Source organism: Bombina bombina, chromosome 5, assembly GCF_027579735.1.
Source record: "Bombina bombina isolate aBomBom1 chromosome 5, aBomBom1.pri, whole genome shotgun sequence".
NCBI classification, from domain to species: Eukaryota; Metazoa; Chordata; class Amphibia; order Anura; family Bombinatoridae; genus Bombina; species Bombina bombina.
The window spans coordinates 124,405,183-124,432,016 of record NC_069503.1 but is presented as its reverse complement, the minus strand read 5'-3'; the positions used below and the strand labels follow the sequence as shown (position 1 = coordinate 124,432,016).

General features: G+C 40.6%; 1 protein-coding gene across 1 annotated transcript in view; it reads right to left on the bottom strand.

The window, feature by feature from the left end:
• LOC128660067 (uncharacterized) overlaps positions 1 to 26,834 on the bottom strand; it is a 279,471-nt gene that overhangs the window by 129,002 nt on the left and 123,635 nt on the right. Inside the window, exons 12-14 of the mRNA XM_053713672.1 lie at positions 23,788 to 23,880; positions 23,312 to 23,464; positions 6,221 to 6,367 (exon numbers count right to left, since the gene is read on the bottom strand). Coding sequence (XP_053569647.1) covers positions 6,221 to 6,367; positions 23,312 to 23,464; positions 23,788 to 23,880 — 393 coding nt within the window. The remainder of the gene's footprint in view (positions 1 to 6,220; positions 6,368 to 23,311; positions 23,465 to 23,787; positions 23,881 to 26,834) is intronic.

Here is a 26,834-nt window from a genome sequence, read left to right as displayed (position 1 = left end):
GACGTATGGGATAATAAATACCCAAGATGTGGAACTTCCACGCAAGAGTCACTAGAGAGGGAGGGATAAAATAAAGACAGCCAATTCCGCTGAAAAATTAATCCACTACCCAAATCAAAAAAGTTTCAATTTTTATAATGAAAAAAACTGAAATTATAAGCAGAAGAATCAAACTGAGACAGCTGCCTGAAGTACCATTCTACCAAAACTGCTTCTAAAGAAGAGAAAACATCAAAATGGTAGAACATAGTAAAAGTATGCAAAGAAGACCAAGTCATTGCTTTGCAAATCTGATCAACAGAAGCTTCATTCTTAAAAAGCCCAGGAAGTAGAAACTTACCTAGTAGAATGAGCCGTAATCCTCCGAGGCGGGAATCCACCCGACTCCAAATAAGCATGATGAATCAAAAGTTTAAGCAAGATGCCAAATAAATGGCAGAAGCTTCTTGACCTTCCTAAAACCAGAAAAGATAAAAAATAGACTAGAAGTCTATCTGAAATCTGAATAGCTTCAACATAGAATTTCAAAAACTCTTACCATATCCAAAGAAAGTAAGAATCTCACCAAAGAAGTCTTAGGAAAACAATAATTCCTCCCTAATGTTTGTTATAATTTACAACTTTAGGTAAGAATTGAAATGAGGACAGCAAAAACCACCTTATCCTGATGAAAAAAAATCAGAAAAAAAGAGATTCACAAGAAAGAACAGATAATTCAAAAACTGTTCTAGCTGAAGAGATGTCCAAAAAGAACAATACTTTCCATGAAAGTAATTAATGTCCAGAGCAAGCATATGCTCAAATAGAAGAGCCTGAAAAACCTTCAGAACCAAATTAAGACTCCAAGGAGGAGACATTGGCTTAATGACAGGTTTGATATGAATCAAAACCTGAACAAAATGATGAATATCAGGAAGTAACACTGCCTTATCCTGATGAAACATCAGAAAAGGATATTCACAAAAAAGAGCAGATAACTCAAAAACTCTTCTAGCAGAAGAAATAACCAAAAGGAACAATACTTTTCCAAGAAAGTAATTTAATGTTCAGAGAATGCATAGTTTCAAACGGAGGAGCCTGTAAAGCCCTCAGCACCAAATTGAGACTCCAAAGAGGAGAGATTGAATTAATGACTGGCTTGATACGGACCAAAGCCTGTACAAAACAATGAATATCAGGATGATTAGCAATCTTTCTGTGAAAAAAGAACAGAAAGAGTAGAGAATTGTCCTAACAAAGAACTGAAGACAAAACCTTATCCAAACCAACCTGAAAAAATAATAAAATTCTATGAATTTTAAAAGAATGCCAAGAAAAGTAGGTCTTCCAGACTCAATAATAAATCTTTCTAGAGACAGATTTACGAGCCTGAAACATAGTATTAATCAATGAGTCAGAGAAACCTCTATGACTAGAAATCAAGCGTTCAATCTCCATCCCTTCAAATTTAATGATTTGAGATCCTGATGGAAAAAATGGGCCTTGAAAAAGAAGGTCTGGTTTAAACGCAAGTGTCCAAGGTTGGCAACTGGCCATCCGAATGAGATCCGCATACCAAAACCTGAGAGGCCATGCTGGAGCCACCAGCATAACAAACAAATACTCCATAAGAATTTTGGAAATCACTTTGAAAGAAGAACTAGAGGCGGAAAGAAATAGGCAAAAAGATAATTCCAAAGAAATGTCAATGCATACACTACTTCCGCCTGAAGATCCCCGGACCTGAATAGGCCCCTGGGAAGTTCTTTATTCAGATGAGATGCCAACAGATCTATTTCTAGAAATGCTCACATCTGAAAAATTGAAAAACATATCTGGGTAAGAGAGACCATTCTCCCGGAAGTAAAGCTTGATTAAGAGATAATCCGCTTCCCAAATATCTATACCTGGGAAAAGAACCACAGAATTTAGATAGGAGCTGGATTTAGCCCAAGCTAATATCCGAGACACTTCTGTCAGAGCCTAAGGACTGAAAGTCCTACCCGGATGATTGACATACACCATAGTTGTGATATTGTCTGAAAAACAATAAACGTCTCTTCTTCAAAAAGAAACTAACTGAAAAAACTCTGAAAAAGCACGGAGTTCTAAAATATCAAATGGTAATCTCGCCTCCTGAGATTTCCAAACCCCTTGTGCTGACAGAGATCCTCAGACAGCCTCCCAACCAAAAAGACTCACATCTGTAGAGATCATGGTCCAGGTTGAAAGAAACGAAGAGACCTGTAGAACTAAATGATGGTGACCAAATCAAGAGAGATAAATATTAGGATTCGAAGATTTAAAATGCGAAATCCTAAAATCCCTGCACCATAATTCAGCATAAAAGACTGAAAAGGTTCTTTCTATAGAAAATGAGCAAAGGGAATTGAATCCAATGCTGTGGCCATAAGACCTAAAACTTCTATGCATATATAGCAACTGAAGGAAATAATAGAGACTAAAAAGGTACCGACAGACGGAACCCAATAAAATTGTCCCTTGTCTGATAGAGACAAAGACAGAGACACAAACTATCTGGAAACCTAAAAAAGGTGACCCTTGTGTGAGGAATCAAGAGCTTTTGAAAAAAAGATCCTCTAACTATGTCCTGGAAGAACAAAGTGAATCATATGAGATTCCGCATCCTCAGAAAATAATCTGAATGAAAACAGAAAAATGAAAATATGCATTTATTGTATCTAATGAAAACAAATAATGCTATCACTGACCAAAAAAAGGCAGAATAGTTAGAATAAAACTCCAAAACCCAGTTCCTAAAAATGGAACTGGAAGAAATACCCCAGAAGATTCCAGGTCTGAGCAGCGCTTGAACCCCACGGGTGATCAGCCATGCTTCAACAGTACCCAAAATATATAGAACCGAAACACACTTAAAGAAAGTGTTAGCCTTACTGGAATAAAATCAAAGAAATTTGGACCGAATAGAACCAAATAAATTTCAAAAAAGTCTTAACCTGCCCCTTGCCAGCCAAGCTGGAATACGGCACGTACATTGCAATTTTAGGGAGCTGATTTCGAACTGAAAAATTTCCAATTAAAAACATGTTACTTGGGAAAGAATTCAGGAATTCGTTCCTTAATAAGAACAACCAAACTAGTATAAGCTTAAAGTTTTAGTCTTAGAACTCAATCTTGAAGCCCAGAGTAACAGTTAAGAATTGAATCCAATTATAAAACAAATAATTGATTATCTTAAAACAAAAGAAATATGGATTTTTAGAAATCACAAAATTCTTCTAGCTAAAACAGCTAAAGACATAGATTAAACCTCATTTGCGAAAATATTCAATAAAATGAAGACACAAATGAAATTATTAGCATGATAGTCCAGTTAAAGGACCAGACAATACAGTGGACTTGCATAATCAATAAATGCAAAACAACAAGACAAATGCAACAGCACCTAGTCTAGTAAATTTTGTCCCTTTAACAATGCTAAAATAAATCATAATCTGATACTTGATCTTAAAGTAAACAGAAAAAATGAAGCAATTGCAACATCATCCAAATAAATCACAAGTCCAAGAAAAGTACCTGAAACTAAATAATTTTCCATAAATAAGATACAACCATTCAAAAGGAAAATAAATACTATTTTGCTATAGAAACAATAGCATAATTAGTAGGAGTAGAGATAGCCCCAATAAATTGGAGAACCCTCCAAATTGAATTTAACTGCCGGCAAAGAATATAGTTTAAAAACCTTTGAAGAAGGAATAAAAGAAAATTCTCAGCCTTTTCCATTCCCTAGTATGAGGAATTGGAAAAAAACCTCTGAAAACACAGAAGAATAAATAAGCAGAAATAGTGTTAGCTAGTCTTGAAAAAGAACTAGTTACCTTAATATCCAAAATAATCAACACCTTTTCAACAAAGAACAAATGTACTTTAATAAAAAAATAAAAATAAAAAAGTAGATTTGTTAGTGTCAATATCTGATGAAGAAAATTCTGAATGAGAAAAAACATCATCAGAGAAGGCTAAATCAGTATGTTGTTGGTCATTTGAAACTTCAATAATTAAAAAAGAAGTTTGAAAAAGACCTAAAAATTTTATTAGAAGGCACGATGTCAGACAAAGCCTTTAAAATAGAATCAGAAAAATATTTCTTAGAAATCTTCTAAATATTTCTTGTACATAAGATGTAAAAAGAATGGCAATATATAAAGCATAAATACTAATGGATTCTGCATGTAAAAGTTTATCATGATAACTTATTACAAACCATAGCTAAAGAAAAACATTCATAATATTTAAAATAAATGAACTTAGCTTTGGTAGGACTGAACTCAGTCAACAGGAATCCTCTTAGATTGTTTTGAAACAGGAACAGTGAAATCTTGCAATATGTAATAGAAAAAAACAATATTTAAAGCAAAATTATCAAATTCCTTAAATGACAGTTTCAGGAATGTGAAAAGAATGCAAAATAATAAGCTTCTAGAAACCAGAAGCAATAAAAAAGTGAGGTTTAAATAATGTGAGGAAAAAAAGTGAAACAAAAAATACGCCCACATTTTTTGACGCCAAATATGACGCCCACATTATTGGCGCTAAATACAACGCCCATATTTTTGGCGCCAAGTATGACGCCATATCCTCTGACGCCAGAACCGACGCCCACATTTTTTGGCGCAAAAAAATGTCTGAATACACATGCGTCAAAAATGACTTATTAACAGAATACAACTTCCGGCGTCAACTACGGTGCCGGAAATGACGACATTTTTGCGGCAGAAAAGTCTGCGCCAAGAATGACGCAATAAAAAGAAACATTTTCTGCCCCCGCGAGCCTAACAGCACACATGGAAAAATGATCAATTGAAAATTTTCAAGTTAAAGAAAAATAAATTGAATTAAAATGCATTATCCCAAATAATGAAACTGACAGTCTGAATTTTAAAGGAATACTGATTATCCTGAATCATGGCAAATATAAGTTTAAAGACATATATTTAGAACTTTACATAGAAAGTGCCCAACCATAGCTTAGAGAGTGTCATAATAAAATAAGACTTACTTACCCTAAGACACTCATCTACATATAGTAGATAGCCAAACCAGTACTGAAACGAGAATCAGTAGAGGTAATGGTATATAAGAGTATATCGTCGATCTGAAAAGGGAGGTAAGAGATGAATCTCTACGACCGATAACAGAGAACCTATGAAATAGATCCCGTAGAAGGAGACCATTGAATTCAAATAGGCAATACTCTCTTCACATCCCTCTGACATTCACTGCACTCTGAGAGGAAAACTGGGCTCCAGCCTGCTGCGAAGCGCATATCAACGTAGAATCTAGCACAAACTTACTTCACCACCTCCATGGGAGGCAAAGTTTGTAAAACTGAATTGTGGGTGTGGTGAGGGGTGTATTTATAGGCATTTTAAGGTTTGGGAAACTTTGCCCCTCCTGGTAGGAATGTATATCCCATACGTCACTAGCTCATGGACTCTTGCTAATTACATGAAAGAAAATTAGATTTCTACTACACATTTGAACATGGCAACAACGAGTAGCTAAAGCATCAGATCCTATTAGGGATGCACCGAAATTTCGGCCGCAGAAAGTTTCGGCTGAAAATGGCATTTTTGGCTATTTCGGTTTTCGGTTTTTTAGCCTGTTATTTTCGGTAAAATTGTGTAGCATGTTTCAAATTTGATGCTAGTCTAGAGCTGCTGTTTAAGTTTATTACTTCACTTACTGTTCTGCATATAATGAGTTTTCTAGGATTATACTTTATTTGGATAATTGGTAAAAAAAAAAAATTTAAATATGATTGTTACATAGAACTAAATGAAGAATAATACAGTATATTGATATTTATAATTGTTTTTAAGTAGGGATGCACCAAAATTTTGGTCGCAGAAACATTTTGGTCTAAAATGGCATTATTTTTTGCCTGTTTTTTTTTTCTTGGTACAATTATTGTGTAGCATATTATTGTTTTAAGATATTTTTGTCCAATTTTAGTGTGTTATTTTCAATAAAAGTTTCGGCTTTTTTTATTGGCTCTAATTATGCAAAAAAAAAAACTAAAAAAAAATCATTTGAAAATAATTTGAAAAAATACATTTTCGGTATCAGTTTCGGTTTTCGGCCAAGTGCATCCCGGATTTTCGGATTCGGTTTCGGTCCAGAATTTCCATTTCGGTGCATCACTACCTATTATGCCACAGAACATAAGATAACGAGCAAGCAAAGCCGGTTTTACCTTCTTCCGTCTTTGTTACAACCGCCAGGGAACTCTGCTTCACATGTCTGGCGCTGGCTGTGCTATGGTGAATGGCTGACGCGTTTCCCAGATGTGGAGCAGGTGTAGCAGTAGGAGTATCAATCAGGGAAATGTTCTCTATTTTAACTAGGAGGAAAAAAATAAATAAACTTTGTTACTCAGGAGCTAAAGGGACATTAGTGAGTAATAAACGTATGCTATACTGCGCTAGGGTATATTATTACCTGTTTGCTAGCACAGACCCCCACAACGTGGTTAAACACATAGTTAAAGTCTGCTCCAGTGTGGCAATACATTGTCATTCCTGTGCTGAACACAGCAGTTAATGGGCAGCTACATACATATAAAATACAGCAGAATAAGACGCCCTAATGTGGACACGTGCATTATGCCTGAAATGTTGTTTCTGAACATGAGAGATAATAAAGGTCTCTTAATTATTACGTACTGCTGAATGTGCTGTATTTGGCTGTGAAGGTTGGGCAGTAACCGTCTGCAGTATGCACGGAGAAGGAGGTGCTGTACTTACAACCACACACACATGCAGCACCCAATTGGCCCCAGAGGCTGTGTTTAGTTCCAGAACAGTAGCATATTTTTGCTCCAGAGTCAAATTTAACCATGTGCCTAACCCCGTTGTTGGGTTAATATTTCTCTGTTTCGTCAGCTATTCATATTAGTACACTGATATGTACTATCAGCAGAGAAGAGGATTAATGCTGATACTCGAATCCTCTTACTGCTCGCCCATTTATGTACAACAGGGTAAAATAAAAATCTACAGAGCCATTCTCCATACTATAACCACAGATGAATGAATCTAGACCATCTGGTTATGCACAGGGTACATGAAACACAGTGCAAATAACCATCATTTTGTAGAACCCTCAACACCTCATCTGTTTATGCTTCCAGGACTGCGCTTTACTATTAGAAGCTCAGACACGCTCCTGCTGAGAAACTCAGATATAAATCACTTATTGTAAGAAGGTGTTGCTATATAAAGTCATAGGTGACGTCACTGACAGTGATCAGAGGGACATAGACAGCAGCTTCAAACCTTCTTTATTCTTCTAGGCAAAATAACAAACACTGCTACTTAGGGGTCGATTTATTAAAGGCTAGGCGAACTTCGTATGTGCTTCGCCTGTAACTGCGCCCCAGCTTGCCTCCGGAAAGGCGCACTTGTGCACCTGAATTTATCAAAAAAATAGACGTAACTTTGCGCAGACTCCTTGATAGAGTCATCAATGGGAAACATCTTCTTAAAAATAGGGGGAAGGGAACACAGAATGCTTAAGGGAATAAAAGCTTAGGGCCGTAATACTCCTCATCCACAGTTAGTGTGAGAGAATAACCAGTGGTAACAAATACCGAAATCAAAAAGGAAAAATGTAGATAATAAAGTAAGAGACATTATTGACTGCTCAACGGGAAGAATTAATGTTTTAATTTTGTTAAACATTTGGTTTGTTGTTAAAGTTAGAGGGGAGGGGGGGAGGGGAGGGGATAGTTATACAAAAATAAAGGATGTTTACACCGTAAAGCATAGATTGACCATTGTTAAACTCTAAAATGCTATTGTCATGATTGATATGTTGTGATACGTACCAATAAAAAATATTTCAACCTAAAAATAGGGGGAAGGAGAAAAAGGAATACCCGGCTTCTCCCATTCCTTAAAGGGACACTAAACACCTGATAAAAATCATTAAAAAGTATGTTTTATTATGAATTAAAATCAAGTAATCACTACTGTCTAGTTTATTTGTTCACCTTACCCCTAAGTGTTGAAAAAAATCGATTTGAAGATGAATGCTAATCAGGTGCATTATTCTCCCATGTAAGGTGCCATGTTAGAACGCACGTTACACTGGGTCACAGCAGTCATGTGACTTGTGCAGATGAAAAACACAGCAGCAGCAGCACTCAATGTTATGCAGACAGAGCTTGTCCTGCAGTTTATGTTATAAATCTGTTACAGGAAAAAAAGATTTTATTATTATGTTTTTGTATGCAAACAAAGCTTACTTTTTCAAACGTTACCACTGAATTGAATTCCTAATGTGTGTGACTGTACATAGCACTCGGCAGGGTTATAAATGTAAATCATTCTCTTCTCTGAGTCTGACAAGCTCCGGTCTGGAGAGGGAGGGGCCGAGGGGGGAGAGAGAGCAGAGAGACTCCGTGAAGAAAATAGACTAAATAACTCATGCTGGAAATACTTTTTACTGGAGATTTGTTCTATGCAATATTTTATTTTCATACATCTGCATTACATATATTACTGTATATATGTGATGTAGATGTATGAAAATAAAATATTGCATAGAACAAATCTCCAGTAAAAAGTATTTCCAGCATGAGTTATTTAGTCTATTTTCTTCACGGAGTCTCTCTGCTCTCTCTCCCCCCTCGGCCCCTCCCTCTCCAGACCGGAGCTTGTCAGACTCAGAGAAGAGAATGATTTACATTTATAACCCTGCCGAGTGCTATGTACAGTCACACACATTAGGAATTCAGTGGTAACGTTTGAAAAAGTAAGCTTTGTTTGCATAGAAAAATATAATAATAAAATTTTTTATTCCTGTAACAGATTTATAACAAACTGCAGGACAAGCTCTGTCTGCATAACATTGAGTGCTGCTGTGTTTTTTATATGCACACATTATAGGTACTCTAGGTATGTGATATGAAGTGTGTGATAGGTATGTGATAGATATGAAGTGTGTGTCATGTGACTACTGTGCTGTTAAAATATGGCGGCATACATAGCTGCATCAAGCCCTAGATATGTATAGTAATAGAAACAATTTTCTTGAAATGTTTTGTGTAAGCTGAAGTTACAGCATAAAGAGCTGTACTCAGTTTTTTATTATTACACAGTAGAAGTTAGTTTTAATTATTTTTAGCAGTCAAGTGTTTAATGTCCCTTTAACAATCTGAAGCCCGATCTGGTATGGGCAAACATTCCAGCATGGAAGGTACATCATAATACTTGTTAAGTTTACTAGACTTTTTAGGGTTGACAATGACAGTAGAGTCAGAGTCGTCCAGAGTAGCCAAAACCTCCTTGAGTAGTAAACAGAGGTGTTCCAGCTTAAACCTGAAGGATACAACTTTAGCATCAGAGGAAGGAATTACACTGTCAGAATCTGAGATTTCACCCTCAGATTTATGAGAGGAAACATTCGGAATAGCCACGACCGAGTCAGATACCTTACGCACTGATTCTTTAGACTTCCTCTTGCGCTTTCCCTGTAGAATGGGAAAAGCAGACAACGCATCAGAAACTGCAGAAGACATGAGGGAAGCAATGTCTTGCAAGGAGACCCCAGCCGGAGCTTGAAAGGAAGTGCAGGGCACTGAATTAATGGGTACTAAAATTTGGGACACCTGAGGAGAAAAATGCGGCATATCTTGCACATTGTCAGAAGATTCCTGGACAGCATCAGTCTTAGACAATATAGGCTAAAAAAATCTATCCTTAAGATTTAATGTTCTCTCAACACATGAGGAACAAAAAGGAATTGGTGGTTTAATATTAGCTTTCAAACATAAAGGACATCTGAAATCTGTAACAGAGTCTTGGTCCATCTTAACAGAATAAATATAAATAATTAAATAATTAAATTATAAACAATTTAAATAAAGAAAAAGGAAATTTATGCTTACCTGCTAAATGTATTTCTTCTTAGACACGATGAGTCCACGGATCATCTTCATTACTTATGGGATATTCACCTCCTGGTCAGCAGGAGGAGGCAAAGAGCACCACAGCAGAGCTGTTAAATAGCTCCTCCCTTCCCTCCCACTCCAGTCATTCGAACGAAGTTAGGAAAAGAAAGGAAAAGCCAAGGTGCAGAGGTGACTGAAATTTACAATAGATAACATCCTGTCTGAAAAGAACAGGGCGGGCTGTGGACTCATCATTTCTAAGAAGAAAACAAAATTTATGCTTACCTGATAAATTTCTCTCTCTTGTGGTGTATCCAGTCCACGGGTTCATCCATTACTTGTGGGATATTCTCCTTCCCAACAGGAAGTTGCAAAAGGACACCCACAGCAGAGCTGTCTATATAGCTCCTCCCCTAACTGCCACCCCCAGTCATTCGACCGAAGACAAGCAAGAAAAAGGAGAAACTATAGGGTGCAGTGGTGACTGTAGTTTAAAAATAAAAAACACCTGCCTTAAAGTGACAGGGCGGGCCGTGGACTGGATACACCACAAGAGAAAGAAATTTATCAGGTAAGCATAAATTTTGTTTTCTCTTGTAAGGTGTATTCAGTCCACGGGTTCATCCATTACTTGTGGGATACCAATACCAAAGCTTTAGGACACAGATGAAGGGAGGGACAAGGCAGGAACTTAAACGGAAGGCACCACTGCCTGCAAGACCTTTCTCCCAAAAATAGCCTCCGAGGAAGCAAAAGTATCAAATTTGTGGAATTTAGAAAAAAGTATGAAGCGAAGACCAAGTCGCCGCCTTACAAATCTGTTCAACAGAGGCCTCATTTTTAAAAGCCCATGTGGAAGCTACCGCTCTAGTGGAATGAGCTGTAATTCTTTGAGGACGCTGCTGGCCAGCAGTCTCATAAGCTAAACGGATTATGCTTCTCAGCCAAAAAGAAAGAGAAGATGCCGAAGCCTTTTGGCCTCTCCTCTGTCCAGAGTAGACAACAAACAATGCAGATGTTTGATGAAAATCCTTAGTAGCTTGTAAATAAAACTTTAAAGCACGAACCACGTCAAGATTGTGTAATAGACGTTCCTTCTTTGAAGAAGGATTAGGACACAGTGACGGAACAACAATCTCCTGATTGATATTCTATTAGATACCACCTTAGGAAGAAACCCAGGTTTGGTACGCAAAACTACCTTATCTGCATGGAAGATCAGATAAGGGGAATCACACTGTAAGGCAGATAACTCTGAAACTCTTCGAGCCGAAGAGATAACTACCAAAAACAGAACTTTCCAAGATAAAAGCTTGATATCTATGGAATGCAGAGGTTCAAACGGAACCCCTTGAAGAACTTTAAGAACTAAATTTAAACTCCATGGTGGAGCAACAGGTTTAAACACAGGCTTGATTCAAACTAAAGCCTGACAAAACGCCTGAACGTCTGGAACATCTGCCAGACGCTTGTGCAGAAGAATAGACAGAGCAGAAATCTGTCCCTTTAAGGAACTAGCTGACAATCCCTTCTCCAATCCTTCTTGGAGAAAGGATAATATCCTAGGAATCCTGACTTTACTCCATGAGTAACCCTTGGATTCACACCAATGAAGATATTTACACCATATCTTATGATATATTTTCCTGGTGACAGGCTTTCGAGCCTGAATTAAGGTATCAATGACCGACTCGGAGAAACCACGTTTTGATAAAATCAAGAGTTCAATCTCCAAGCAGTCAGTCGCAGAGAAATTAGATTTGGATGTTTGAAAGGACCTTGGAGTAGAAGGTCCTGCCTCAGCAGCAGAGTCCATGGTGGAAGGGATGACATGTCCACCAGATCTGCATACCAAGTCCTGCGTGGCCACGCAGGTGCTATCAAAATCACCGAAGCTCTCTCCTGCTTGATCTTGGCAATCAGACGAGGGAGGAGAGGAAATGGTGGGAACACATAAGCCAGGCTGAAGGACCAGGGCACTGCTAGAGCATCTATCAGCGCTGCCTGGGGATCCCTTGACCTGGACCCGTAACAAGGAAGCTTGGCGTTCTGACGAGACGCCATCAGATCCAGTTCTGGTTTGCCCCATAGTTGAATCAGCTGGGCAAATACCTCCGGATGGAGCTCCCACTCCTCCGGATGAAAAGTCTGCCGACTTAGAAAATCCGCCTCCCAGTTCTCTACTCCTGGGATATGGATAGCTGAGAGATGGCAAGAGTGAACCTCTGCCCATAGAATTATCTTTGAAACCTCCAACATTGCCAGGGGGCTTCTTGTTCCCCCCTGATGGTTGATATAGGCTACAGTCGTGATATTGTCCGACTGAAATCTGATGAACCTGACCGCAGCTAGTTGAGGCCAAGCCTGAAGAGCATTGAATATCGCTCTCAGTTCCAGAATGTTTATCGGAAGGAGGGCTTCCTCCTGAGTCCACGAACCCTGAGCCTTCAGGGAGTTCCAGACCACGCCCCAGCCCAGAAGGCTGGCATCTGTCGTCACTATAGTCCCCTCTGGCCTGCGGAAACTCATTCCCCTGGACAGATGGACCCGAGATAACCACCAGAGAAGAGAATCCCTGGTCTCTTGATCCAGATTTAGCAGAGGGGACAAATCTGTGTAATCCCCATTCCACTGATTGAGCATGCAAAGTTGCAGTGGTCTGAGATGTAGGCGGAACTATGTCCATTGCCGCTACCATTAGGCCGATCATTTCCATACACTGAGCCACTGACGGCCAAGAAGTGGAATGAAGAGCACGGCAGGAAGTTAGAAGCTTTGATAACCTGACCTCTGTCAGAAAAATTTTCATTTCTACTGAATCTATCAGTGTTGCTAGGAAGAAAACTCTTGTGAGAGGGGAGAGAGAACTCTTTTCTTCGTTCACCTTCCACCCGTGAAACCTCAGAAAGGCCAGAACAATGTCCGTATGGGACTTGGCGATTTGAAAAGTCGACGCCTGTATCAGAATGTTGTCTAGGTAAGGAGCCACTGCTATGCCCTGTGGCCTTAGAACCGCCAGTAGGGACCCTAGAACCTTCGTAAAGATTCTTGGTGCCGTGGCTAACCCGAAGGGTAGAGCCACAAACTGGTAATGCCTGTCTAAGAAGGCGAACCTGAGGAACTGATGATGATCTCTGTGAATCGGAATGTGGAGATAAGCATCTTTTAAGTCCACGGTAGTCATATATTGACCCTCCTGGATCATAGGGAGGATGGTTCGGATAGTCTCCATCCTGAAGGATGGGACCCTGAGAAATTTGTTTAGGATCTTGAGATCCAAGATTGGTCTGAAAGTTCCCTCTTTTTTGGGAACTATAAACAGATTTGAATTGAAGCCCTGCCCCTGTTCCTCCCTTGGAACTGGGTGGATCACTCCCATAACCAGTAGGTCTTGAACACAACGTAAGAATGCCTTTCTCTTTATCTGGTTTACAGATAATTGTGAGAGATGAAATCTCCCCTTTGGAGATGAAGCTTTGAAGTCCAGAAGATATTCCTGGGAAACAATCTCTGATGCCCAGGGATCCTGGACGTCCCTTGCCCAAGCCTGGGCGAAGAGAGAAAGTCTGCCCCCTACTAGATCCGGTCCCGGATCGGGGGCTACTCCTTCATGCTGTCTTAGAGGCAGCCGCAGGTTTCTTGGCCTGCTTCGGTCTCCAGACTGGTTTGGACTGGGCAAAATTTCCCTCTTGTTTTGCATTAGAGGAAACTGAAGCTGCGCCACTCTTGAAGTTTCGAAAGGAACGAAAATTATTCTGTTTGGTCCTTAACTTGTTGGACCTATCCTGAGGAAGGGCGTGACCTTTTCCTCCAGTAATATCAGAAATGATCTCCTTCATACCAGGCCCGAATAGGGTCTGTCCCTTGAAGGGGATGTTAAGAAGCTTAGACTTTGAAGTAACGTCTGCTGACCAGGACTTAAGCCATAGCGCCCTACGCGCCAAAATGGCAAAACCTGAATTCTTAGCCGTTAGCTTGGCTAAATGAAAAATGGCGTCAGAAATAAAGGAGTTAGCTAACTTAAGAGTTTTAATCCTGTCTAGAATATCGTCTAGCGGGGTCTCTACCTGTAGAGCCTCCTCAAGAGACTCAAACCAAAAAGCCGCTGCAGCAGTAACTGGGGCAATGCATGCAAGAGGCTGGAGAATAAAACCTTGATGTATAAAAATTTTCTTAAGGAGACCCTCCAATTTTTTATCCATAGGATCTAGGAAAGCACAACTGTCCTCGACGGGGATAGTTGTACGCTTAGCTAGGGTAGAGACTGCTACCTCCACCTTAGGAACCGTCTGCCACGAGTCCCGTATGGCATCTATGGGAAACATCTTTTTGAAAGCAGGAGGAGGAGAGAACGGCACACCTGGTCTATCCCATTCCTTAGTAATAATTTCCGAAAACCTCTTAGGGACTGGAAAAACATCAGTGTAAACAGGCACTGCAAAGTATTTGTCCATTTTACACAATTTCTCTGGAACCACAATGGGGTCACAGTCATCCAGAGTCGCTAAAACCTCCCTAAGCAATAAGCGGAGGTGTTCAAGCTTAAATTTAAACGCTGTCATTTCAGAATCAGACTGAAGTAACGCCTTCCCCGAGTCTGAAATGTCACCCACAGATAGAAGCTCACCTGCCTCGGCTTCTGAGCATTGTGAGGGTATATCAGACACAGGCATTAAAGCGTCAGAAAGCTCTGTGTTAGTTCTAGCCCCAGAGCTGTCTCGCTTTCCTTGTAGCCCTGGCAGTTTGGAGAGGGTAGCATTCATAACTACCGCCATGTCCTGTAAGGTAAAAGAATTAGACGCGCTAGATGTACTTGGCGTCACTTGAGCGGAGTTATAGGTTCTGACACATGGGGAGAGCTAGATGGCATAATCTCCCTCTTTTCAGTCAGAGAATCCCCTGGAGATAAATCTTTAAGCGCCATAATATGGTCTTTATAGTTTATAGAAATATCAGTACATTTGGTACACATTCTAAGAGGGGGTTCCACAATGGCTTCAAAACATATTGAACAAGGAGTTTCCTCTATGTCAGACATGTTTAACAGACTAGTATTGAGACAAGCAAGCTTGGAAAACACTTTAATAAAGGTGAAACTAGCACTTAAACTGCAAAACAGTGTAAAAATACAGTAAAGTCTTTGAAATTTTTATGTGTGTAAGGGACTAAAGCAACATTGCACCCACTTGCAAATGGATGATTAACCCCTTAGGCCCCAAACCGGATTGAAAAACGTTAAAAAACGTTAAAAATCAATTGAGCACATTGCCACAGCACTGCTGAGGCTCCTACCTGCCCTCAAAAATGATCTTGTGCAGAAATAACCCCTTTGAAATGGTCCTCAGATGCCAGAGGAAACCTCTAGGGAAGCTGGATGTCTCAGTCTGAATTAAAACTGCGTAGTTAGAGTGCTAAAATAGGCCCCTCCCAACATGTTACTGGATGTTAGAAGGGCCTTAAGAAAATACTCCTAGGAGTATCTGACTAGCCATGTGGAAACTAGGCCCCAAATAAAGACTTATCTCCCTCAGAGAAAAAACGTCCTATTTATGAAATCATGTAAACGTTTTGACACTAAGTAATATGAATATTAACATGAGTATTACCCTGTTTTGTAAGCATGATCCCAGTTGCTGTTAAATCACTGCATCAGGCTTACCTTAAATACACAAGGCTCTGTCAGCATTTTCTAGAACTTATTCATCTCTCTAGAAATAAAAATACTGAACATACTTCAAAGCAGGTAATCTGCAGACTGTTCCCCCAACTGAAGTTTTCCCATATTCTTCAGTTATGTGTGAGAACAGCAATGGACCTTAGTTACAAACCGCTAAGATCATCAAACCTCCAGGCTTCTTCTAATTTCTGCCTGAGAGTAAAACAGTACAACGCCGGTACCGTTTAAAAATAACAAACTTTTGATTGAAGGTAAAACTACACTAAGTCACCACATATCTCTTGATACTTCCTTTCTTGTCGAGAGTTGCAAGAGAATGACTGGGGGTGGCAGTTAGGGGAGGAGCTATATAGACAGCTCTGCTGTGGGTGTCCTCTTGCAACTTCCTGTTGGGAAGGAGAATATCCCACAAGTAATGGATGAACCCGTGGACTGGATACACCTTACAAGAGAAATACATTTATCAGGTAAGCATACATTTCCTTTTCTTCTTAAAGACACGATGAGTCCACGGATCATCTTCATTACTTATGGGATCCAATACCCAAGCTAGAGTACACAGATGATACGGGAGGGACAAGACAGGATACCTAAATGGAAGGCACCACTGCATGAAGAACCCTTTCTCCTAAAAACAGTCTCAGCCAAGGCAAAAGTATGAAATTTGTAAAACTTTGTAAAAGTGTGAAGAGAGGACCAAGTTGCAGCCTTGCAAATCTGGTCCACAGAAACTTCATTTTTGAATGCCCATGAGGAAGCAACAGCTCTAGTGCAATGAGCCGTAATCCTTTCAGAAGGCTACTGTCCAGCAGTTTTGGAAGCCAAACGTATAATAATCGTCAGCCGTAGCTTTCTGTCCCCTATGTTTGCCTGAAAATACCACAAACAAAGAAGAAGACTGGCAAAAATCGTAAGTCGCCTGTAAATAAAACTTTAAAGCACAAACTACATCCAAATTGTGCAAGAGTCTCTCCTTCTTAGGAGGAGGATTAGGACACAAGGAAGGTACAACAATTTCCTGATTCAAGTTCCGATCAGAAACAATCTTGGGAAGACAACCTTATCTGCATGAAAAATAAGGTAAGGAGGCTCACATTGTAACGCTGAAAGCTCAGACACTCTACGAGCAGAGGAAATCACTACCAAAAATAAAACCTTCCAAAATAACAACTTGATATCTAAGGAATGCATAAGTTCAAACAGAACCCCTTGAAGAACCCTGAGAACTAAAGTAAGACTCCATGGAGGAGTAACTGGTCTAAACACAGGCCTAATCCTGACTAAGGCCTGACAAAAAGATTGAACATCAGGGACATCAGCTAGACGCTTGTGTAACAGGATAGATAATGCTGAAATTTGACCACTTAAGGAACTTGTTGAGAAGTCTTTCTCCAATCCTTCCTGGAGAAAAGATAAAATTCTAGGAATCCTAACTCTACTCCAGGAGTAGCCTTGGATTCGCACCAATAAAGATATTTACGCCAAATCTTATGATAAATCTGCCCAGTGACAGGCTTACGAGCCTGAAACAAAATGTCTATGACTGAGTCATAAAAACCTCACTTGGCTAGAATCAGCCGTTCAATCTCCAAGCAGTTAGCTTCAGAGAATCTAGATTTGGATGATGGAAGAGTCCCTGATTCAGAAGGTCCTTTCGAAGCGGAAGCCTCCAAGGAGGTAGAGACAACATCTCTACCAGGTCTGCATACCAGATCCTATGAGACCAGGCTGGTGCTATGAGAATCACTGAAGCCCTTTCCTGTTTGATCCGGACAAACATTCGAGGATGGAGAGTAAATGGAGGAAACAGATATGCTAGATTGAAGGACCAAGGGGTCGCCAGAGCATCTATCAGAGCCGCCTGAGGATCTCTGGATCTCGACCCGTACCTCAGAAGTAGTTTGGCTTTCTGTCTGGATGCCATGAGATCCAACTCCGGCTAACCCCATTTGAGGATCAGACTGGAGAACACATCCGGATGAAGATCCCACTCCCCCCGGATGAAAGGACAGTCTATTCAGAAAATCTGCCTCCCAGATGTCCACTCCTGGGTTATGAATTGTCGACAGACAACAAGAATGGATCTCCACCCACTGAATTATTGTGGAGACCTCTGTCATCGCCAAGGAACTCCTTGTTCCTCCCTGATGATTAATGTAGGTAACTGACGTTATGTTGTCCGACTGGAACCTGATAAACTGAACCGAAGCCAGCTGAGGCCAGGCCAGGCGAGTATTGTAGATCGCTCTCAGTGCCAGAATGTTTATGGATAACAAAGACACTGTCTGAGACCATATCCCTGAGCCCTCAGGGAGTCCTAAACTGCTTCCCACCCCAGAAGGCTGGCATCTGTTGTCACAATCTCCCAGGAAGGTCTGTGAAAACACAATCCCTGGAAGAAAAGATCTAGAGACAACCACCAAAGAAGAGACTCCTTTGTCTCCTATGCCAATAGAAGTCGAGGGAACAAGTCCAAATAATTTTTGAGCATGCCCAACTGCAGAGCCCTGAGATGAAAGCAAGCAAACGGGACAATGTTCATTGCTGCTAACATCAGATCTATTAACTCCATGCACTGAGCCATTGAAGGGCGAGGAGAAGATTGTAGAGCTAGGCAAGAATGGATCATCTTTAATTTCCTGACTTCTGTCAGAAAAATCTTTATAGACAGATATTCTATGACGGTCCCTAGAAAGGTCACTCTTGAATGAGGAACTAAAGAGCTCTTTTCTAGATCCACCTTCCACCCGTGAAACCTTAGGAAAATCAATACCAATTCCATGAGGGTTTTTGTTAGCTGAAAGAACAGCACCTGAACTAGAATGTCGTCCACAGGGCCATCTTTAACACAGGGCAAAAGGGGCAGCTGCCCAGGGCCCAGTCTCTGTTGAGGGGCCCAAGAGTCCTAAAAAAAAATAAAAAAAAATAAAAAAATTTATGGTTCATACCAGCCTGCTGATGTGACATGGGGAACACACACATTCAGTCCTAATACTGTCACAGTCAAAAGTACTCTGCTTATATTTAAAAAAAAACAAAAAACTGTGCCAGACCGTGCCGGTGTCATGGGACATGCCAAGCTATTGCCATGTGCTGTTTTAGATGTGCAATGTGCAGCACTGAATGCAAAGCCCTAACTAGGCATCCAGCCATTCCCACTGCATCAGAAAACTTCCTGCTAGGGTTACCACTGTTACCAGGTAACTGCTCTGGTGGTGGGGATTGTTTCTGGGTAGGGCTGACTGTAGGCGCATGCAGCAGAAAGCTGGAGCGGCAGGCATGTGAGGATTTGAGCATCTGTGCAGCTGCATACACTGCTCTCTTCAGTCTTGAGGCTGTGTGACTCATCTCACACTGTATCCATGCAGCCTTGGGCAGACAGCATCCAATCTGCTGGTCCCCTTAGCCCTGCTCTTTCTGCTGTGGCCCTAAGATCAACTAACTGAAGTTTGTTAGGGGAACAGTGCTTTGTAGAAAGGCGTCAGTGGGAAGAATAAGTGAGTGCACACACGCCCCTCCCCATGCAGCATTGTCTAGTGCAGGGTGAGAGGGAACTTGTTCCTAGCAAAGACGCTGTGGCTGATGTATAGTGTCATGCTGATACTTCACACATTAATGTAAGGTTTATTTTTATAGTGTTTGTTTTCTCTCTGTCTCAGATTTTACAACTTCCCATAGTAGTTCTGCTGTTCCAGTCAGTAAACTTATATTTGTCTGCACCTCCATGCTTCCTCCTCAGTCTTTACCTTGCTTTGCTCCTGTTGGCTGCCCTAAATCTCTTTAACCAGCTAACTTCACACCAGAATCACATTCAAAAGAATATTAAATGAATCCACAGTGGAGGCATTTATATATTTATTTACTTATTAGTACTGCTTACGTCCAGTTTCACATATTGCAATTTTTTTATTTTTTTTTAAATGATTAGCCCAGCAGTTGATGATCCACTGCTGGGCTAATAATTTAATTTTTTTTTATAAAATAAATTGATTTAGTTGTTTTTAGGGATGTTGGGGTGGAGAGCGAAATTGCATGGGTGGGGGCCCAAGAAAATGTTTGCCCAGGGTCCAGTCAATATTAAAGACGGCCCTGGTCGTCCAGATAAGGCGCCGCCCCAATGCCTCTTGAACGAAGCACTGCAAGCAAAGACCCCAGAACCTATGTGAAGATTCTGGGAGACCGAAAGGAAGATCCATAAAATGGAAATGTTTGTCTAGAAAGGCAAACCTTAAGAACTTGTGATGATCCCTGTGAATGGGAACATGCAGGTACGTGTCCTTTAATCAACTGTTGTCCTTAAGTGACCCTCTTGGACCCAAGAAAGAACGAAAACAAATAGTTTCCATCTTGAATGACGGTCCACTAAGGAATTTGTGTAGACTCTTGAAATCTAAAAAGAGGACTGAAAGTTCCCTCCTGTTTTGGGAACCACAACCCGATTGGAATATAAAACCCAGAACCTGTTTACAAAGTTCCAGCCTGGGGGTGGATTTGAACTCTCAACCTTCTGCTTTCCAAGCAGCTGTGCTAGCCACTAAGCTATGACAGAGAGACTTGTATTGGAACTGGAACAATCAGTCCCAGATCTGAGAGGTCTCCTACGCAGAATAAGAACGCCTCTCTCTTTGATTACAGATAATCTTGAAAAACGAAAACTGCCTCTAAGAGGAAGCTTTTGATCGAACCCAAGTCTGAGCAAAGATGGAAAGTCTGCCCCTTACAAGATTCGATCCCGGATCGAACGCATGTCTTTCATGCTGTCCTGATTCCACAGCAGGCTATGATCCATTTTTCTTTTTTTATAAATTTTCAAAAGAGATTATTTCCATCAAGCCAGGTCCCAACAGGAACTTCTCCTTGTAAGGAATCACTAAAAGCTTAGCATATATCCATAGAACAAGGCTCTAACCATAAAGCCCTGTGAACTGGAACAGAGCAAACTATGCTCCCAGTTTTATAAGGTGAAGAATTTGAAATAAAGGACTTAACCAATTTGAAAGCTTTAATCTTGTCCTGGATTTTATCCAGGTTAGTCTCTGACTTAGTAGCATCAGACAACGCATCAAACCAATCCGCCGTCGCACTAGTGACGGTAGACAAGTACACCCCTGGTTGCCAGTGTAAGCCCTGGTGTACATCCCCCTTGTAATATTTGTCTATAGGACCTATCCTCTAAGGGTATAGCAGTTCACTTAACTAAGCTGAAACTACTCCATCCCCCCTAGGAAATGTTTGACCAGCCTCCTTAGCTGAGTCAGCAATGGGAAACAGTTTTGTAAATATAGGGAATGCGTCCATCCTTATAATTCACTGAACACACTACACAAACCGGCTCATAAAACTGAACTGAGCCAGTCCATAAAAACAATATAATAAGAGATTTAGCCCTCCCTTAGCCACAGGGCATACCCCTTATGGTGTCCACTCGAATCAGGTCCCCCCCAAAGCCACTCTCCTGAGCCCCAGTGCCTGCTGAAATCATGTTGTCAAAAAATCCTCCTAAAGCAGTCTATAGGAGATATTTGTCCCAGTAAAGTGCTATACTTCCTCTGTCCTGAATCCTCTGTGTGCTTCAGACCCAGAATAAAAAAAGTTAGCACTTACTGTTACATTCTGCTCGACAGCAGGGCAGCACAGCAGGTTTAGGAGGTCCTCTCCCTCCCATAGCCCTGTGGAAGATGAAAAAGCCTGAGTTAATTTTGCTTAGGCTATCAGGATAAGGGCAGCATCACTGTATGTGAGGCGCAGTGAGAATTATGTCCCACAAGTTCCCATTGCTTTAAAGCCACCAATAGCTCTCCTGTAGAGACTGATATGGACTACGACTACACCCCAGAACAAAGTAGCATTCTCTGGCACTACTTTAAAAATAATAAACTCTTGATTGAAGAATCTTTTCTAACACCTCACTTTGCCATCTCCTATCACTAACGTAGGCAAAGAGAATGACTGGAGTGGGAGGGAAGGGAGGAGCTATTTAACAGCTCTGCTGTGGTGCTCTTTGCCTCTTCCTGCTGACCAGTAGGTGAATATCCCATAAGTAATGAAGATGATCCGTGGACTCATTGTGTCTTTAAGAAGAAAAAACATTACTGTTTTTTTAAATTAAAAAAAAAAAACTGCTTTATTTTTGATGCAATGCAAAAACGAAACTGCTTTAACGAAACGTAGGCAAAGAGAATGACTGGGGTTGGATAGAAGGGAGGTGATATTTAACAGCTTTGCTGTACTCTTTGCCGCCTCCTGCTGGCCAGGAGGTGAATATCCCAATAGTAATTAGATGATCTGTGGACTCATCGTGTCATTAGAAAGAAATAGACGTAACTTTGCGCTGACGAGCTTGGGCATAATAATGATAAATTTTGCCTGTCGGAAAAAGCATTTACTCTCTATTTATCACAGTACATCCCTATAAATATTTACACCGCCATGTCTTGATTATTAAAAAAAGCTTTATTTAAGTATCTATTTTGGTGTAGGATCTGCGCATATTTATATTATATAATGTTTCCGTGCTGTTTTTGCCATATGTTGGTAATTTAAGATCGCAAAAATCAATATATATATATATATATATATATATATATATATATATATATATATAAAACTCTTGGTACCCGTATACTTCTTGGTGCAGAGCCTTTGAAAAATGAGTTAAAAAAAGAAAGTACTGCATCACAAGATGTAAAAGACTGTATGATAATGGTGTTCGCCTCAGTCTGTAGGGCGAAATATAAAACACGCAATTTAAGGAGAAATTTCTGTTCCCTATGGGCGCAAAGCAATGATAATTAAGAAACTGGGCGTATTTGTAGGTCGGGCTGTGAAATTACGCCTATTACTAATGTATATTGGTGCACTCGGGAGCACGCCCGTGCGCCTATGCGACTCCAAGCCGAGTGTGCGAAAAAGTTTCTTTCAGATTTGCGCAATTATAGGCGCAGATTGCCTACATAAATATGGCGAATGGTGCGTATGCGTTATTTTTCCTGCAATTACAGGCAAATTGCTTTGATAAATCTACCTCTTAGTGTCCGCTCATTCTGCTTAACTCAAGATAGTTAGAAACAATTACCTCAGGCACAAAATGAAAAATGGCGCATACCCACTCTATCTGCAGTAGTCACAGGCCGTATACCCACTCTATCTGCAGTAGTCACAGGCCGTATACCCACTCTATCTGCAGTAGTCACAGGCCGTATACCCACTCTATCTGCAGTAGTCACAGGCCGTATACCCACTCTATCTGCAGTACTCACAGGCCGTATACCCAGTATCTACAGTACTCACAGGCCGTATACCCAGTATCTGCAGTACTCACAGGCCGTATACCCACTATCTGCAGTAGTCACAGGCCGTATACCCACTATCTGCAGTAGTCACAGGCCGTATACCCACTCTATCTGCAGTAGTCACAGGCCGTATACCCACTATCTGCAGTAGTCACAGGCCGTATACCCAATATCTGCAGTAGTCACAGGCCGTATTACCCACTATCTGCAGTAGTCACAGGCCGTATACCCACTATCTGCAGTAGTCACAGGCCGTATACCCAGTATCTGCAGTAGTCACAAGCCGTATACCCACTATCTGAAGTAGTCACAGGCCATATACCCACCAGTATCGCACATGGTTCTGGGAGAGAGTTAGAGAAAACACACATATACTTACAGGAGAAATAACAAGCTTTGTTAGATGTTCAAATTACAACTTACCTTCCACACTTGGTCCCTGGATATCTGGTTGATCCTCCAGTGTCCCAGCAGGAGAGGGACTGCCATCTGTCACAGTATTTCCCAACAAGAACCCAGGGATCTCATTTACCAGTCTCATCAAGGCCCCAAGGTGACTGCTCCTCTTATCAGAGCCTACGGATAAATGTTTTATATGCAGTATGAGGTTAGATGTTACTGATGTTTGTGTAACACCTCTTCCTACACAAATACATCAGACAAAGGTCCTCCCTTAATGAGTTCAATGACAGCAAAGTCTTTACCTTGATGCCACAGGAAAATCACTGCAGTGTCACAAATCCCAGGCAGGCACAGACAATATAAATCTACACGTGCAGCTGCCTCAATCAAATGCACAAACCATATTATTAATACAGTTATAAGCAAATGCACACAATGTTTATATTCTACCTATTTGGCCTTTGTACAATTATCAACAGATATTTATGACATCTCACCGCCGACTACAGCACATGCTGGGGCCTTAGTCTCCTGCATTTTCGCAGAGTGGATCAGATGCCGGTTCCTGTTAGGTGAGCACCAGTTCTGTTCTGGAAACACACAAGAGAGAGAGTGTTAAAGTCACTTGGAGTAGCAAAAAGATACAACACTACCAGTCAGCTGGATAAAACACAATAACACTGAAAAGAAAAGTAAATGCACCCGAAACCTACATAACACTGCTTATAATTCAGAACCCACAACCTGCATAAAACTGGTCATCATCCAGTACCCCTCAACCTGCATAACACTGCTCATCATCCAGATCCCACAACTACATAACACTACTTATCATCCAAATCCTACACCTACATAACACTGCTTATCATCCAAATCCTACACCTACATAACACTGCTTATCATCCAGATCCTACATCTACATAACACTGCTTATCATCCAGATCCTACACCTACATAACACTACTTATCATCCAGACCCTACATCTACACAACACTGCTTATCATCCAGATCCTACACCTACATAACACTACTTATCATCCAAACCCTACACCTACATCACACTGCTTATCATCCAGATCCTACACCTACATAACACTACTCATCATCCAGACCCTACATATACACAACACTGCTTATCATCCAGATCCTACACCTACATAACACTACTTATCATCCAAACCCTACACCTACATAACACTGCTTATCATCCAGATCCTACATCTACATAACACTGCTTATCATCCAGATCCTACATCTACATAACACAGCTAATCATCCAGATCCTACACCTACATAACACTACTTATCATCCAAACCCTACACCTACATAACACTGCTTATCATCCAGATCCTACATCTACATAACATTGCTTATCAACCAGATCCTACATCTACATAACACTGCTTATCATCCAGATCCCACGCCTACATAACACTGCTTATCATCCAGATCCTACATCTACATAACACTGCTTATAATCCAGATCCTACATATACATAATAATGCTTATCATCCAGATCCTACATCTACATAACACTGCTTATCATCCAGATCCCAAACCTACATAACACTGCTTATCATCCAGATCCTACATCTACATAACACTGTTTATCATCCAGATCCTACACCTACATAACACTGCTTATCATCCAGATCCTACACCTACATAACACTGCTTATCATCCAGATCCTACATCTACATAACACTGCTTATCATTCAGATCCTACACCTACATAACACTGCTTATCATCCAAACCCTACACCTACATAACACTGCTTATTATCCAGATCCTACACCTACATAACACTGCTTATTATCCAGATCCTACACCTACATAACACTGCTTATTATCCAGATCCTACACCTACATAACACTGCTTATTATCCAGATCCTACACCTACATAACACTGCTTATCATCCAAATCCTACACCCACATAACACTGCTTATCATCCAGATCCCACGCCTACATAACATTGCTTATCAACCAGATCCTACACCTACATAACACTGCTTATCATCCAGATCCAGCACCTACATAACACTGCTTATCATCCAAATCCTACACCCACATAACACTGCTTATCATCCAGATCCTACATCTACATAACACTGCTTATCATCCAGATTCCACGCCTACATAACATTGCTTATCAACCAGATCCTACAACCAAATAACACTGCTTATCATCCAGATCCTACACCTACATAACACTGCTTATCATCCAGATCCAGCACCTACATAACACTGCTTATCATCCAGATCCAACGCCTACATAACACTGCTTATCATCCAAATCCTACACCCACATAACACTGCTTATCATCCAGATCCCACGCCTACATAACATTGCTTATCAACCAGATCCTACACCTACATAACACTGCTTATCATCCAGATCCAGCACCTACATAACACTGCTTATCATCCAAATCCTACACCCACATAACACTGCTTATCATCCAGATCCTACATCTACATAACACTGCTTATCATCCAGATTCCACGCCTACATAACATTGCTTATCAACCAGATCCTACAACCAAATAACACTGCTTATCATCCAGATCCTACACCTACATAACACTGCTTATCATCCAGATCCAGCACCTACATAACACTGCTTATCATCCAGATCCAACGCCTACATAACACTGCTTATCATCCAGACCCTACACCTACATAACACTGCTTATCATCCGGATCCAACACCTACATAACACTGCTTATCATCCAGACCCTACACCTACATAACACTGCTTATCATCCAGATCCAGCACCTACATAACACTGCTTATCATCCAGATCCAACGCCTATATAACACTGCTTATCAACCAGATCATACAACTACATAACACTGCTTATCATCCAGATCCCACACCTACATAACACTGCTCATCATCCATATCCTAAAACTACATAACACTGCTTATCATTCATCCCCTACACCTACATGACACTGCTTATCATCCAGATCCCACACCTACATAACACTGCTCATCATCCATATCCTAAAACTACATAACACTGCTTATCATCCAGACCCAACACCTACATAACACTGTTTATTATCCAGATCCTACACCTACATAACAATGCTTATCATCCAGATCCCACACATATTAACACTGCTTATCATCCAGATCCCACACCTATATAACAATGCTTATCATCCAGATCCTATACCTACATAACACTGCTTATCATCCAGATCATACACCTACATAACACTGCTTATCATCCAGATCCCACACCTACAAAACACTGCTTATCATCCAGATCCCACACCTACAAAACACTGCTTATCATCCAGATCCCACACCTACATAACACTGCTTATCATCCAGATTCTACACCTACATGACACTGCTTATCATCTAGATTCTACACCTAAATAACACTACTTATCATTTAGATCCCACACCTATATAACACTGCTTATCATCGAGATCCAAGACCTACATAACACTGCTTATTCAGAACCCACAACCTGCATAAAACTGGTCATCATCCAGTACCCCTCAACCTGCATAACAC